Source organism: Bolinopsis microptera, chromosome 7, assembly GCF_026151205.1.
Source record: "Bolinopsis microptera isolate Bmic1 chromosome 7, MBARI_Bmic_1.0, whole genome shotgun sequence".
Classification (NCBI taxonomy): Eukaryota; Metazoa; Ctenophora; class Tentaculata; order Lobata; family Bolinopsidae; genus Bolinopsis; species Bolinopsis microptera.
The window spans coordinates 479,756-496,087 of NC_087078.1; the positions used below are offsets into that span (position 1 = coordinate 479,756).

Sequence of the window (16,332 nt, forward strand, 5' to 3'; positions counted from 1 at the left end):
GTGTTCTGTTAAGAAACGTTCTAATAAGCGAGAGAGCCGGGAAAGATGAGTCAGAGTAAATGTCACGTGACCGTAATGTCACGTGATCTGGTCACCTTCATAACACAGCCTTACATCACCGATCGCACTTCCCTGAACGAATTATTTGTAATTTAGCTGAGCGTTTTACCGAAACCCCAAAACATCCTGCTACCCTGAGTTTATATTAACGCACCTCGCTAAATTAGATCAGTTTTCTCCTAATTAAGGGCACAGTCAATGCTCCTTCATAAGGTCAATAGTTATCGAGAGCCTGCGTTTGCGGGGGGCGGGGTAGAGGTGACGTACTGCACTTGTTTATCTGCTCCATCAACTCCCTATCTTCTGATACCGCATCTTTTGAGACACTCCGCATCTTTGACCGCTTACGTTTTCATAGCCCTGTAGCTTAAGTAGTAGCATGCTCCTTCATAAATAAATCAAGTAGTCCGACTAAACCCGCCTAACCCTAATGAGCAAATCGAATTTCAGAATTGTCATTAGGTCAGTTGAAACCAATAAACAACAATTACAACGGATTTAGATAACGTTTAAAAGTAAGCACTTTTAGGTCTAACCAGCGATCCAGGCAGTAATCTATCTATCGAGACATTTCAACCTCCCCGCTGTCGTGTTCGCTTGACATTTTTGGAATTGTTTCCGACCCAGAAATAAAGTTCCATTACTTTTACAGCCTCGTTTTGATGAACACCATGATTCTTGTCCACGTGCTTACCTTGTTCCTGCTCAAGTTGATTACCAGCAAACCTCTCGGCAGCAACAGTTGCGAGATTAAAAGACAGGACATCTGCTCCGAACTGGGATACGACTACACCTCCTTCCCCAACCAACTGGGGCACTCAACACAAGAGGTACGTACTCAGCTCCTATTGCTCCTTCATAAATAAATCAAGTTACCATCACGTGGTACACTAGATAGTTTACTAAGGTTTGTAGGCACGCGGTAAATAGATTGACTAGAAGTAGCGAGAATCAATAAAATACCAATCACCGGGTGACCCCGTCCCATGTTCCCCCCTGAAATTGAGTGGGACTGTTCCCGTCCAGACTGAAGAGGGTTAGATGTCAGAGACAGTCGTAACCAGGATCCAGGCAACATGCCCACTTATCTCCCTCACATCACTGATCCAACGTCTATATCCGTCCGTTTTGCCAAGCCTCGACGATTACCTAATAGATAGTTCATGCTCCATCACTTATAATTCGATAGCTTGTTCCTCTTGGTAACTGTTAACGTCTCTTTAAGACAAAGCAAGACAAGCATTTTGCAGGCCAATGATTGCTTTCTTTAGTAAACCAATAGAGTAAATACACTTTCCAGGGTCTGTAATAGACGTTACCTCCTCAATTATCACTTGTCATTTTGCAGAACACAGAGGTCACAAGTATGTTGTTTTGAAGGTGTCTCTGGATAAGTCCCTGATCATCACTCGATGTCTGGGTTATATCTCTCGTCCGCCCACTTGTATCTGCCAACAGTAAACACATAGGTTTATGAAGGAGTAATAATCCCCCGTCTTTAGGACCGATAGAACTGTTGTGGATCAACAAATCCCCAGCTTGGCCTCAGATCGCGGTAGATTTCTCCACAAACTGGCAAAGGAGGGAGTGTTTTAATATTTGTAGACTAAAACCCCGAGGTTACGAGTGATGCTGCCCAGATAGTGATTAGAGCTAGCTCAGTGGTTTGGTACGAGCTATGAAGGGCCCGCAAGGCTAGACAAATACGCTTTATTGGATAAAAAACCTCACTCAGGCGTGCTCCTTCATAAATAAATCAAGTAGTCTCCTTCGTATCACCTGCAGTATCTTATTCGGATGCTTTACTTAAAGCCTAAGTGTTTTCAAACTTTAGCGGTTTTACTTTTCGAGAAAAAGGAACAAGCCGCCCTACAAAAAAATCTGGTCCAATGCAAATTTTACCTTCCATCTCTCGGTTGCTTTTTATTTTCTTTCGAAAAAAACGACAAAATTATAAACTTTTATGTGCAGATAGACAACATTTTGAACCTTCGACCATAAACAACAAAATTATATTTTATTAATTAACGTATTTTTGGCTTATTGTTTAAATGTAATACTGCCTTTGTCGCTTGATTCAAACTATTAAGTTTATCAACTTGTTTTGATTAAAACTCTTCGTAAACATAATTACGTTCTTCAGAAATCTGAGCTTGCAAACAGCCTGTCCGATTATCTTTAACTTTCAAGCAATTTTCAATAATTTCGAAAATTTGGTCTCGAATTAAGATTCTACTTAATCTGGCCTATACTTTTGATTAATTTGGTTGCAATAGGAGCTTAAGCGAATTAAAAAGTTGTGCGTTAAAATTATGTCATTTTATCAATTTCTATTACACGTGCTTACTGTTATTCTGTAAAAATTCTTCCTTGAAATAAACGTAGTAAGAAAAACATTATAGTAGAAAAATATTTGGTGGGTAAAAATAATGATTGGCTCATAATTAGGCGATGAAATTGTTGATTGGTGAAAATGTTCGTGACGCCCGTCCGCGCCCACGATTTAGCCGAACTAATTTTAGCCGAGAGATAAGTTCAAATATTGGAAATATTTTACAATATCTTGAATACATTTGATTCAAGGAATATGCCCAGCCAAAGAAGCCGATAATCCCCGATTCTATGGCATCCTCCCAGTTTTTATGATTCTTAATCAAGATTACTACATTACTAGATTACTAGGATTCTTAATCGTAAATTGTTTCCTTCTTAGATTTTTGTGATTGATTCGGATCGATTGTAGTGAAAACAATGTGAAGTGAATTCTTGTTATTGAGCCTCTACTCAGTAAGTCAGTTAGAAAAGTAGAAGTGGATATTACTAGGATACTAGATTACTGGATTACTAGGTCACTAGGTTACTAGGTTACTAGGTCACTAGGAGACTAGGTTACTAGGTTACTAGGTTACTACGTTACTAGGTTACTAGATTACTAGGATACTAGATTATTAGGTTACTAGATTACTAGATTACTAGGTTACTAGGTTACTAGGTTACTAGATTGCTAGGATACTAGGTTACTAGGTTACTAGGTTACTAGATTACTAGGTTACTAGGTTATTAGATTACTAGGTTACTAGGTTACTAGATTACTAGATTGCTAGGATACTAGGTTACTGTTTTATTGGTTACTGGGTTACTAGGTTACTAGATTATTAGGTTACTGGGTTAATAAGTTACTAGGTTACTAGGCTACTATGTTACTAGGTTACTAGGTTACTAGATTACTAGGTTACTACGTCACTAAATTACGAGGTTACAAGGTTACTAGATTACTAGGCTACTACGTTACTAGGTTACTAGGTTATTAGATTACTAGGTTACTAGGTTACTAGGTTACTAGGTTACTAGGTTACTAGGTTACTAGGTTACTAGGTTACTAGATTATTAGATTATTAGGTTACTAGATTACTAGGTTACTAGGTTACTAGATTACTAGGTTACTAGGATACTAGATTATTAGGTTATTAGGTTACTAGGTTACTAGGTTACTAGGTTACTAGGTTACTAGGTTACTAGGTTACTAGGTTACTAGAGAGGTTCTCGGGACGTGTCGTCTTGTTACTTCAAGTGCAAATCCGAAGATTATTTATCAAATGCTGGAGTTTTCCTAACGTTTTGTTAAGCTAATATCTAATAGATACATATTATATAGATAATCTATGTGCATTTATGTGTATGCTGTAGAAGACATGAGGAAATATTAACAAATAATAAAACTTTCAAATCAATAAGTTTAGAACATGGACTAGTGCAACTAACAGTAAAGATACACGAAACAAGTGAGATAAAGCTATAAGCACTGTAACACGTTAAACAGACTGTTTAACAGCTAGTAGACTACTTAAACCCCTACATCAGAGATCAGAGAGTTTTATGCTCAGTTTCTAATCCACCAGACTCACCAGGTTACTAGGTTACTGGGTTACTAGGTTACCAGACTCACCAAGATAACATATAGTGGGTAGTTGTTTCTTAGAAGTCTGAAGTAATAATTCACAGTACCATCAGCTGAACAATTTGTTATTACTTCAGGAGGCGTACGCGGCGTTTAAGAACAAGTACTTGTACCACAACTACCTTGACGGACATGCTGGTTGCCATAGAGACCTCAGGAACCTGATGTGCTTTCTCTACTTTCCCAGATGTCCAGGGAACAGTCCGCCCGCCTCACCTACCAACTTTCCTTGTAAAGATATGTGTACTGACGTTAGAAACGTAAGTTACTAGGTTACTGGGTTACTGGGTTACTAGGTTACTGGGTTACTAGGTTACTAGGTTACTAGGTTACTAGGTTACTAGATTACTAGGCTACTGCGTTACTAGGTTACTGTCTGACGTTTTAGAGAGCTCTTCATTCTTTCAGAGCTGACATTTCAAACGAGTTCTGTTGGTGAGGTTTGGTTAGTACTGGGGTTACGGTTGGGGTCAGGGTTGCGTTACGGTTAGGGGTCAGGGTTGCGTTACGGTTGGGGTCAGGGTTGCGTTACGGTTAGGAATCTACGCTTTAGTTAGGAAGGTAAAGGGTAAAGTCACGTATAAATCTGAGATGAGATGTCGCGCCGCTTGACTTGGCTTGGCGGCTGCCGTCGCGCCCCTATAGACAAATAGAGTCTATTCGTCTTCTTATTTCACATAAAATCATGCGGTTAAGCTGTCATATTACTATTTTATAAGAAATGTAAAATATTGCGAACGTTTCCCCAAACTGACAGCTCCCAAGCAAATCCAATGATAGGTTACTATATTAATGACCTTATTTTCGGCGCTTTCCTTTTATCTTTTAAACGACGTGTTATGATCTGTTCTGAAATTTTTCAATTCATTTCACGAAATATTCTCCGTAAAACAATAAAACATGTTCATCATAAGCACAAACACTATGCACAGGGAGACTAAAGTGCAAAGAAGTTACTAGATTACTAGGTTACTAGGTTACTAGATTACTAGGTTACTAGATTACTAGGTTACTAGATTACTAGGTTACTAGATTACTAGGTTACTACGTTACTACGTTACTAGGTTACTAGGTTACTAGATTACTAGGTTACTAGGTTACTAGATTACTAGGTTACTACGTAAAGCACAAACACTATGATAACACATATGAAACTAACACTGTCTAAATCTCTGAGTTTGGAACATTTGGTCTGTCGGCTAGTTTTTCTGTCTTTACTGAGATTTCTTCCTGTTCTCAACAACAGGAAAACTAATTGCCGTCATAACAACAGAAACCATAAGTGACGTCATAGTATGTATTTGTGACGTTAATAAAGTAATAACTGATAGAATCCTGTATATTTCAAGAGGGTGATTTCCTTTTTAGAAATAATCTGTTTTGGGTACCTTCTGACTTTGCACTATAGTCCCCCTGCGTGACGTGTATTTACCTGTTGATTCTTGACACTCTCTATTCGTCTTTTGTCTAAATTCACCAATAAAACAAACTTGTCATTCCCCTGACGGGTGACTTACCTGTACAGTACAGTTATAGTAGGGCTGAATATGCTACTGATTTGTCAATCTCTGGCGGTGAGTTTATAAAAAATAGGTTTTTTGTGAAAAAAGGGCGGATAATTGGTGAAGGAACAAGGATGTGCTGTGCAGTGAATCACTACAAGCTAAAGGGGGGTACCACCCCACAGTATGTACTAATACCACCTACTACTAGTGCCACCTAATATTGCACGTGCTAGTGCACGTGCTAGTTAGTGCACGTGCTAGTTAGTGCACGTGCTAGTTAGTGCACGTGCTAGTTAGTGCACGTGCTAGTTAGTGCACGTGCTAGTTAGTGCACGTGCTAGTTAGTACACGTGCTAGTTAGTGCACGTGCTAGTTAGTGCACGTGCTAGTTAGTGCACGTGCTAGTTAGTGCACGTGCTAGTTAGTGCACGTGCTAGTTAGTGCACGTGCTAGTTAGCGCACGTGCTAGTTAGCGCACGTGCTAGTTAGCGCACGTGCTAGTTAGCGCACGTGCTAGTTAGCGCACGTGCTAGTTAGCGCACGTGCTAGTTAGCGCACGTGCTAGTTAGCGCACGTGCTAGTTAGCGCACGTGCTAGTTAGCGCACGTGCTAGTTAGCGCACGTGCTAGTTAGCGCACGTGCTAGTTAGCGCACGTGCTAGTTAGCGCACGTGCTAGTTAGTGCACGTGCTAGTTAGTGCACGTGCTAGTTAGTGCACGTGCTAGTTAGTGCACGTGCTAGTTAGTGCACGTGCTAGTTAGTGCACGTGCTAGTTAGTGCACGTGCTAGTTAGTGCACGTGCTAGTTAATGAACGTGCTAGTTAGTGCACGTGCTAGTTAGTGCACGTGCTAGTTAGTGAACGTGCTAGTTAGTGCACGTGCTAGTTAGTGCACGTGCTAGTTAGTGTACGTGCTAGTTAGTGCACGTGCTAGTTAGTGCACGTGCTAGTTAGTGCACGTGCTACCACCCTACTACATGGTACCACTTTTATACTTAAAACCTTCACCAGCCAAGGTGTGAAAAATATTTATTTATAGTTTTCAAAAAACACATACATGACAGATCACATACGTGCTCCTACCGCCAAACAAATAACTCAAGATGTCATAATTGCCAATGAAGAAATCGATGATGCTTAAAACCAGACTTTGGCAGTATCCAGCCCGACACGTGTTTAACATCAAGGTATTAAAATTCTGATTTTTAATTTTTTCTAAATTTCGAGCATAACGTTTTTGTCTAACAAACCATTGGTTCTATAAAATCCCTCTCTAGGGCTAGGTCCTATATATCAATCTGCACAAGGCTGGGTGTAAACTACTGATTGGCGATCACTAAATTAGTTCCTGCTATAATACTAAAAAATGGTTTATCGGTTCCTGTTTTGAAGTAACATTATGGGCTGTGGGTGAAGTATCTAATTAACGGATTAGCTAATTACCTAATTAACTAATTAACTAAAGAATCTCGCAGAGTTGTGAGAAGTTTCTGGAACCTTCTTACACGTGGGAGTTTAACTGCAGTCTGATAGAAGACGGGCAGGACTGTGTCAGAAACAGGAGAGATTTACAACAGGACGCTACAGTTCCATCACCTACACTACAACAGGGTCAGTACTTATCTGTACTAGGTTACTAGGTTACTAGGTTACTAGGTTACTAGGTTACTAGGTTACTAGGTTACTAGGTTACTAGGTTACTAGGTTACTAGGTTACTAGGTTACTAGGTTACTAGGTTACTAGGTTACTAGGTTACTAGGTTACTAGGTTACTAGGTTACAGTCCCTTTCCCTACTCTACAGTAAGGTCAGTGCTTTTTCAACATTTTTCGTCACGTAATTTGAACGCTTTGATCAGCGTTGTGTTGGTGATGGTCTGATAACGTTTTAGTGAAATGAGTTCGTAACAGGGTCTAGCAGATCAGGTCTAACTTTAAAAGGTCTAGCATTAGAGGGGGACACACCTAGAATTAGAGGGGGACACACCTAGAATTCCTGAATAATCCCAACTTTGTAAGGTTTATCCTAGTAACTTATCGCAGCTAATCTAGCAAATCACAGAATAATCAGAATACTCCAGACTGTTATTACACTCAGTGGGGGCGGCACATAAGTACACTTCCTCGTTACTTACCATTCAACTCTTATACTGCCTACACAAGTACACTTCCTCGTTACTTACCCTTCAACTCTTATACTGCCTACACAAGTACACTTCCTCGTTACTTACCCTTCAACTCTTATACTGTCTACACAAGTACACTTCCTCGTTACTTACCCTTCAACTCTTATACTGTCTACACAAGTACACTTCCTCGTTACTTACCCTTCAACTCTTATACTGCCTACACAAGTACACTTCCTCGTTACTTACCCTTCAACTCTTATACTGCCTACACAAGTACACTTCCTCGTTACTTACCCTTCAACTCTTATACTGTCTACACAAGTACACTTCCTCGTTACTTACCCTTCAACTCTTATACTGCCTACACAAGTACACTTCCTCGTTACTTACCCTTCAACTCTTATACTGCCTACACAAGTACACTTCCTCGTTACTTAATACTTACCCTTCAACTCTTATACTGTCTACACAAGTACACTTCCTCGTTACTTACCCTTCAACTCTTATACTGCCTACACAAGTACACTTCCTCGTTACTTACCCTTCAACTCTTATACTGCCTAGACAAGTACACTTCCTCGTTACTTACCCTTCAACTCTTATACTGCCTACAATCCCCCCCCCCCCCCCCCTGAACTAACTTGCTTCGATTCTTCTTTTTTTTCAAAATTAAATCTTATCTAACAAATAACTTTGCAGAGAAGATCACGTGTTAGTAGATTTTAAAAAACTTTGCAGAGAAGATCACTTGTTAGTAGATTTAACAAATAACTTTGCAGAGAAGATCACTGTTAGTAGATTAACAAATAACTTTGCAGAGAAGATCACGTGTTAGTAGATTTAACAAATAACTTTGCAGAGAAGATCACTGTTAGTAGATTTAACAAATAACTTTGCAGAGAAGATCACGTGTTAGTAGATTTAACAAATAACTTTGCAGAGAAGATCACTGTTAGTAGATTAACGAATAACTTTGCAGAGAAGATTACGTGTTAGTAGATTAACGAATAACTTTGCAGAGAAGATCACGTGTTAGTAGATTAACAAATAACTTTGCAGAGAAGATAACGTGTTAGTAGATTTAAAAAAACTTTGCAGAGAAGATCACGTGTTAGTAGATTAACAAATAACTTTGCAGAGAAGATAACGTGTTAATAGATTTAACAAACAACTTTGCAGAGAAGATCAATGTTAGTAGATCTAACGAATAACTTTGCAGAGAAGATCACGTGTTGGTAGATTAACATATAACTTTGCAGAGAAGATCACTGTTAGTAGATTAACAAATAACTTTGCGGAGAAGATAACGTGTTAGTAGATTAACAAATAACTTTGCAGAGAAGATAACTGTTAGTAGATTTAACAAATAACTTTGCAGAGAAGATCACGTGCCGATACGACCAGTTCCGATGTGCGGATAACAAAGGTTGTATTCCTCTAACTCAGAGATGTGACGGACTTATAGATTGCAGTGATATGAGTGATGAAACAAAATGTGGTAAGTAGTGTTAGTATTATTATTATACCACTATTATAGTAGTATTCAAGTATTATAAGTTCTATTATAAGTTATCTTATTTGTAGTAGTAACAATTATTCATTGTTGTTACATATCAATAATTGTAATTAAGTTATTACTCGTTATAATCAAGAAGCAAGTATCTTCAGTTGTCGGTACTGTTTTAATTAGTTATCAATCTATATATTACATAGTAGCCCTATCTTTGTAGGTATTTGTTAATTATATTGTTTATCTTGCAAACTATTTATAAGTCCGTAACTTACTATCAGTCTCCTATTTTATTCAAAACTTAAATAAAGTCTGTAAGTTGGATGGAATCTTTACTAATAATATAATAATTAAATAATAATAATGCGAACGGGTTATTTATTAGACTTCATCAATTCTTATAAATTATAGTTTATACATATTTTTGTCACGGTTGATTGATATCCAGTGATTCAGAGATATTTTATATAAGAATACAGGCTTCTCTGATAACCTACAGAACTTATTCTGTTTTTAAAACAAATAATACTTATTTAGATTCTAGGAAGTGCGGTGAAAGTCAATCTGGTTTCAGATTTGTAGTGTTTTATTTATTAAACAACTATATGATCTGAGAGACCTTAATTGGTAATTCAGTAGTTTAGAAGTACTGCACGTCTTTACTTAGAAGAGATCTATCAACATCAATTATAGCTGAATCCCGGCAACTAATAAATATTATAAAGGAGTTGTCAGCACGTGCTAGGAGCTGGTTGTCGCTGATCCTAGCGTTAAATCCACCCTTCCTAAAAACCTGGTCAGTCCAGGATAAAGCTGTGGCGTTTGGGCGCCAAAGTAAAAAGTCGGGTAGTTCGGCACGTGCACCAAGTGTTACGATTACTCTGTAGAGATATCCGCACGTGCACCAACTGTTACGATTACTCAGTAAAGATATCTGCACGTGCAACATTAGTATCCTAGGTCACGTTACAAAGGTAGGATCAGAGCAAACTATTATTTTCCTAAATCAGCTTAACCATGATCACATAATCACGTCACAGAATTGCAGTTTAAGGCCTGACAGTGACTGGTAAATGCTATGATTTAAGAAGGCGAGGACTGAGGACTTTCAACGCTTCTTCTGTATAATGGTAACCATGGTCACGACGTCTGATGTCCCCGACGTTGCATTAACCTCAAGACTTCCAGTTAAACCTATTACCTAACCCCAACTAGAAGTACTAGAATACTAGATAGCAGTTTACCACAGACCGTTACCATGGTTACCACAGACCGTTATCATGGTTACCACAGGGTACAGACCACCTCGACTATCGACCAAATGTCAATCAATGTTTACATAACAGGGGCTACTAGCTAGACAAAGAAACGTTATATTTAGGCGGATAAGTTGTGACTAGATTACCATTTATGGTATTGTTACCATGGGCACGTTATAACCTTATGTGGTAGTGACATGAAACATGGAAGAATAAAATGTCCGTTCCACAAGAGGAGGGAGCAGTCTTTTCGCATTGACTATAAAACGTAATTCTAACAGTTACCATGGTTACTTAGGGTATTGCAGTAATTCTAACAGTTACCATGGTTACTTAGGGTATTGCAGTAATTCTAACAGTTACCATGGTTACTTATGGTATTGCAGTAATTCTAACAGTTACCATGGTTACTTAGGGTATTGCAGTAATTCTAACAGTTACCATGGTTACTTAGGGTATTGCAGTAATTCTAACAGTTACCATGATTACTTAGGGTATTGCAGTAATTCTAACAGTTACCATGTTTACTTAGGGTATTGCAGTAATTCTAACAGTTACCATGGTTACTTAGGGTATTGCAGTAATTCTAACAGTTACCATGTTTACTTAGGGTATTGCAGTAATTATAACAGTTACCATGGTTACTTAAGGTATTGTAGTAACTCTAACAGTTACCATGGTTACTTAGGGTATTGCAGTAATTCTAACAGTTATCATGGTTGCTTAGGGTATTGCAGTGATCCTAACAGTTACCATGGTTACTTAGGGTATTGCAGTAATCCTAACAGTTACCATGGTTACTCAGGGTATTGTAGTAATTCTGTCAGTTACCATGGTTACTCAGGGTATTGTAGTAATTCTAACGGTTACCATGGTAACTCAGGATATTGTAGTAATTCTAACAGTTACCATGGTGGCATGGTTACTTGGGGGTATTGCAGTAATTCTAACAGTTAGCATGGTTACTTGGGGGTATTGCAGTAATTCTAACAGTTAGCATGGTTACTTAGGGTATTGCAGTAATTCTAACAGTTACCATGGTTACTCAGGGTATTGTAGTAATTCTAACAGTTACCATGGTTACTTAGGGTATTGCAGTAATTCTAACAGTTACCATGGTTACTTATGGTATTGCAGTAATTCTAACAGTTACCATGGTTACTTAGGGTATTGCAGTAATTCTAACAGTTACCATGGTTACTTAGGGTATTGCAGTAATTCTAACAGTTACCATGATTACTTAGGGTATTGCAGTAATTCTAACAGTTACCATGTTTACTTAGGGTATTGCAGTAATTCTAACAGTTACCATGGTTACTTAGGGTATTGCAGTAATTCTAACAGTTACCATGTTTACTTAGGGTATTGCAGTAATTATAACAGTTACCATGGTTACTTAAGGTATTGTAGTAACTCTAACAGTTACCATGGTTACTTAGGGTATTGCAGTAATTCTAACAGTTATCATGGTTGCTTAGGGTATTGCAGTGATCCTAACAGTTACCATGGTTACTTAGGGTATTGCAGTAATCCTAACAGTTACCATGGTTACTCAGGGTATTGTAGTAATTCTGTCAGTTACCATGGTTACTCAGGGTATTGTAGTAATTCTAACGGTTACCATGGTAACTCAGGATATTGTAGTAATTCTAACAGTTACCATGGTGGCATGGTTACTTGGGGTATTGCAGTAATTCTAACAGTTAGCATGGTTACTTGGGGGTATTGCAGTAATTCTAACAGTTAGCATGGTTACTTAGGGTATTGCAGTAATTCTAACAGTTACCATGGTTACTCAGGGTATTGTAGTAATTCTAACAGTTACCATGGTTACTCAGGGTATTGTAGCAGTAACGCGTATCAATGTGACAATGGAAAGTGTGTTAATCACCTGCAGACTTGTGATGGGTACGACAACTGTGGGGACGGTAGTGATGAGCGCGAGTGTGGTGAGTTGTTGCTATGGTTACTATGGTTACCTTAAAACTTAAGTTAATATCTTTGTTCCATACAAAAAAACTACTTTTGATAAACACAAGAAGCCACGTTTTCATCTGCAGTACAATTTAAATAGTTTGATCCCGATTGGTGGCTGTTAACAGACTGCTTTTTGATTGTTGCTATGGTAACTACTTGTTATACCCTGTATTATTATTCTCCGCAGGAAGACCCAACTTGATACACTCTTTAATAGAAGATATGCTATCTTGTGACTGCAGTGACAACCAAGCTCTCCTACCTTCATATACCGACATCTGCATCACTCAAACTAGTAAGTTACCACGCAGTTTAGTTACCATGGTTACGTAGAAATGTCTTACCCACCAGTTGCCATGATTACACTTAACGTTAGTTACCAAATAACAAACTCCCTCCTCTCAGTATTAAAGGTGCGTGTGATAGAAGTTAAGTCTAATAAACTGAACTACAAGTACAAGTTCAGAGTGGAGAAGGTTTTGAAGGGAGACAGAGCTTTTACTGGCAAAAAAGTAAGTTACCATGGTTACTTAGGGTATTGCAGTAGCTCTGACAGTTATATACAACATAATAGTTAATAGTTAGATCCAATGGATCCTTAACTACTCCCTAGACTAGGTGACACTGGGATTCGAACCCTGAACCTTCTGCGCAGAAGGCGGATGCTCTAACCACTAGGCCACTACATGTTACCAAGTATATACAAGCGTTTTCGTTTCCGAATTTGTTGGTATCCCAGGCCAACTAGGATATTATGGTAAACCAACTAACTGGAACAAAAGATCTCCCAGGCAACGTATGAAATAAGGAAAGTAGACGGGTGTGACTGCAAGAAGAAGAAGTACCACAGGAAGAAACAACTGTTCGTATCGGGACAAATAACATCGTTCAGGTTTGTTTTGTTTGTTTATTTTATGAAGGAGCAAATTAAATGAAATCGGTTTGGGAATGCTTGTTAGGTCTTTACATTTTAGGTATTTCTTGCAAAATTGTGTCGAAACCCATTTTTTCATAATTTTGTACGTGAATTTAAGAATAGACATGAAATCTTAAATTTCTATTTATTCCCTGCAGGAAAAAGAAGAAAACAGCGCTGAGGATATCTGAGGCGAGTGACGGTAGTTTTGTAGTTCCAATTAACCTGGTGAACGGCAGCGACTTCAAACGTAATATTAAAGACTGTAGAATCTACTCCAGAAACTTTTCCCGGTCCCTGGCTAGGTGACCTTATTAAGTAAAGTTACCATGGTAACAATACTATAGTGTATAACAATATAGTAGTGTTGCCATGGTGATAATACCTTATATGGTAGTGTTACCGAGTCACTGTCTCGACTGAAGATTAAACAGAAGACATTGCGTTACAGTTCTAAAGATTGAGATCAGAGTTTTATGAGTGATGAAAGGTTTCAGAGTTAATTGATACTTAAATATAACATGACCTAATATTATGGTAGTGTAACCATGGTAACAGTACCTAATGTGGTAGTGTTACCATGGTAACAATACCAAATATGGATGTAATTGAGAGCCTTGTTATCAGGTTAACACTAATTGTTTCATTTCATATCCCTGAATGCGGGAATCAAATGATAATACCCTTTAAGTATTTTGTATTGAACTGCAGTTCTTAAATTGTATAGCTGAATTGCGGTTAAATTATATTTATTAACAACAATTATTCATCTTATCGGTTGTAATACGTGCATAATAGCGTGTAAAATTTTAGCCGTATGAATTTTGTTGCATATCAACCGATAAAGTAAGTAATAATTTACATGATCAATGGTAACCTGGTTGAATAATTACTATAACTATGGTTACCAAGTATTTAGGTATCATATGTTACCATGGTTACCAAGTATTTAGGTATCATATGCTACAATGGTTACCAAGTATTTAGGTATCATATGTTACCATGGTTACCAAGTATTTAGGTATCATATGTTACAATGGTTACCTCACTTACCAGGTATTTAGGTATCATATGTTATCATGGTTACCAGGTATTTAGTTATTATATGTTACCATGGTTACCAAGTATTTAGGTATCATATGCTACAATGGTTACCAAGTATTTAGGTATCATATGTTACCATGGTTACCAAGTATTTAGGTATCATATGTTACCATGGTTACCAAGTATTTAGGTATCATATGTTATCATGGTTACCAAGTATTTAGTTATTATATGTTACCATGGTTACCAAGTATTTAGGTATCATATGTTACAATGGTTACCAGGTATTTAGGTATCATATGTTACCATGGTTACCAGGTATTTAGGTATTATATGTTACCATGGTTACAAAGTATTTAGTTATTATATGTTACCATGGTTACCAGGTATTTAGGTATTACATGTTACCATGGTTACCAAGTATTTAGGTATCATATGCTACAATGGTTACCAAGTATTTAGGTATTTTATGTTACCATGGTTGCCAAGTATTTAGGTATCATATGCTACAATGGTTACCAAGTATTTAGGTATCATATGTTATCATGGTTACCAGGTATTTAGGTATTATATGTTACCATGGTTGCCAAGTATTTAGGTATCATATGCTACAATGGTTACCAAGTATTTAGGTATTTTATGTTACCATGGTTGCCAAATAGCTACGTATTTATCAAGTATTTTAGGTATCTTAATGATTTATTATTGACTAGTTGATTGTTACATCAGTAATTATTTTTATTTGATTTTATAACCTGTCGCGTTTATTGCTTCCAATTTAAATCAGTTTTATATTTATATTTCCCGAGTAGGTTTAAATAATTACCACTTAAACTCTTACAAACGGTCAACTAGTAACCCTAACCCAATCCTTAACAAAAGCATAATAAATGCTGAAACTCTAAACCTGACGAGAAATTAGACTAACTTCCTTTACGGTCATATCACGTGATCGAGACAGTGTTTCGCCAATATCTCGTCAGGGGAGCATTTTAACCCTATATCATGGGGGGTGATTCGGAATCAGCGTCCGAAAATACGTACAGTGCGATTGGTCGGCCGAGCATCACGTGATTGGTCAGCTCATCACGTTACCATGGTGATCTAAACGTGGGAAATTAGGCGATAAGGTTTGGCCTCTATAGGGCACTATACGGCCTCTATAGGGCACTATACGGCCTTTATACGGCCTCTATATGGCCTTTATACGGCCTCTATACGGCCACTACACGGCCACTATACAGCCTTTATACGGCCTCTATACGGCCTTTATACGGCCTCTATATGGCCTCTATACGGCCTCTATATGGCCTTTATACGGCCTCTATATGGCCACTACACGGCCTTTATACGGCCTCTATACGGCCTTTATACGGCCTATACGGACTTTATAGGTGAGCAATTCTATTCGGAGTGCCCTCACGTATCCAATAGTATTTAACTTAAATCAACGAATATAGGTTTATGTCAAAGATAAATACTATTGGTCTCAGCCGTTGGGATTCTGAGCCGTCGTTTACACTCCTTTTAGCCTGCATGTTTGAAATCGTCGAATTTTTGATGGCAATAATCAGGAAACATTGAAAATTGATGTCGTACTGGCCTCGTCGAAATTTGAATGGCACTAAAAGGAATGTGCTCCTCGAGCCCCCCCCCCCCCCCCCCAACCAAATGTTTATTAAATTCGTATCAAAGTCTGACGCTGCTGCTAACTCTGGCGCAAACTCTGGTGCAAACTTAAATAGTCTCAAACATAAAAATAAAATGTAAATCTCATCCATGCATTTTTGGTTCTGTGATATATATAAATCTATTTATAATACTCAGCCCAATAGTTACTATAGGCTTTCAAAACAGAAATGAAGCAGGAATTGCAATTCCCCTTTTATCAAAATCTATTTCTGAAAGCCAAGGATCTACACCAGTCCCAACTTATAGCTCAGTTATGCGGTACAGTAATATCTTAATATGATACA

General features: G+C 38.0%; 1 protein-coding gene across 2 annotated transcripts; it reads left to right on the forward strand.

Annotated features, from left to right (window-relative positions):
• The first annotated feature begins 294 nt into the window (after nucleotides 1–294).
• LOC134818060 (atrial natriuretic peptide-converting enzyme-like) lies at nucleotides 295–15,108 on the forward strand. 2 transcript variants are annotated; one of them, XR_010160602.1, is made up of 10 exons: nucleotides 295–890; nucleotides 4,096–4,278; nucleotides 6,998–7,133; nucleotides 9,029–9,148; nucleotides 12,258–12,368; nucleotides 12,584–12,691; nucleotides 12,802–12,908; nucleotides 13,188–13,288; nucleotides 13,471–14,265; nucleotides 14,853–15,108. XR_010160602.1 is itself a non-coding variant. In XM_063827473.1 (9 exons), exons 1-9 carry the CDS (start codon nucleotides 723–725, stop codon nucleotides 13,619–13,621), a joined length of 1,185 nt encoding a protein of 394 aa, XP_063683543.1. In that variant the 5' UTR covers nucleotides 295–722; the 3' UTR covers nucleotides 13,622–15,108. The 2 variants fall into 2 exon arrangements, 1 of the variants encoding a protein (XP_063683543.1); XM_063827473.1 differs by having other exon boundaries at nucleotides 13,471–15,108.
• The last annotated feature ends 1,224 nt before the right edge of the window (nucleotides 15,109–16,332 follow it).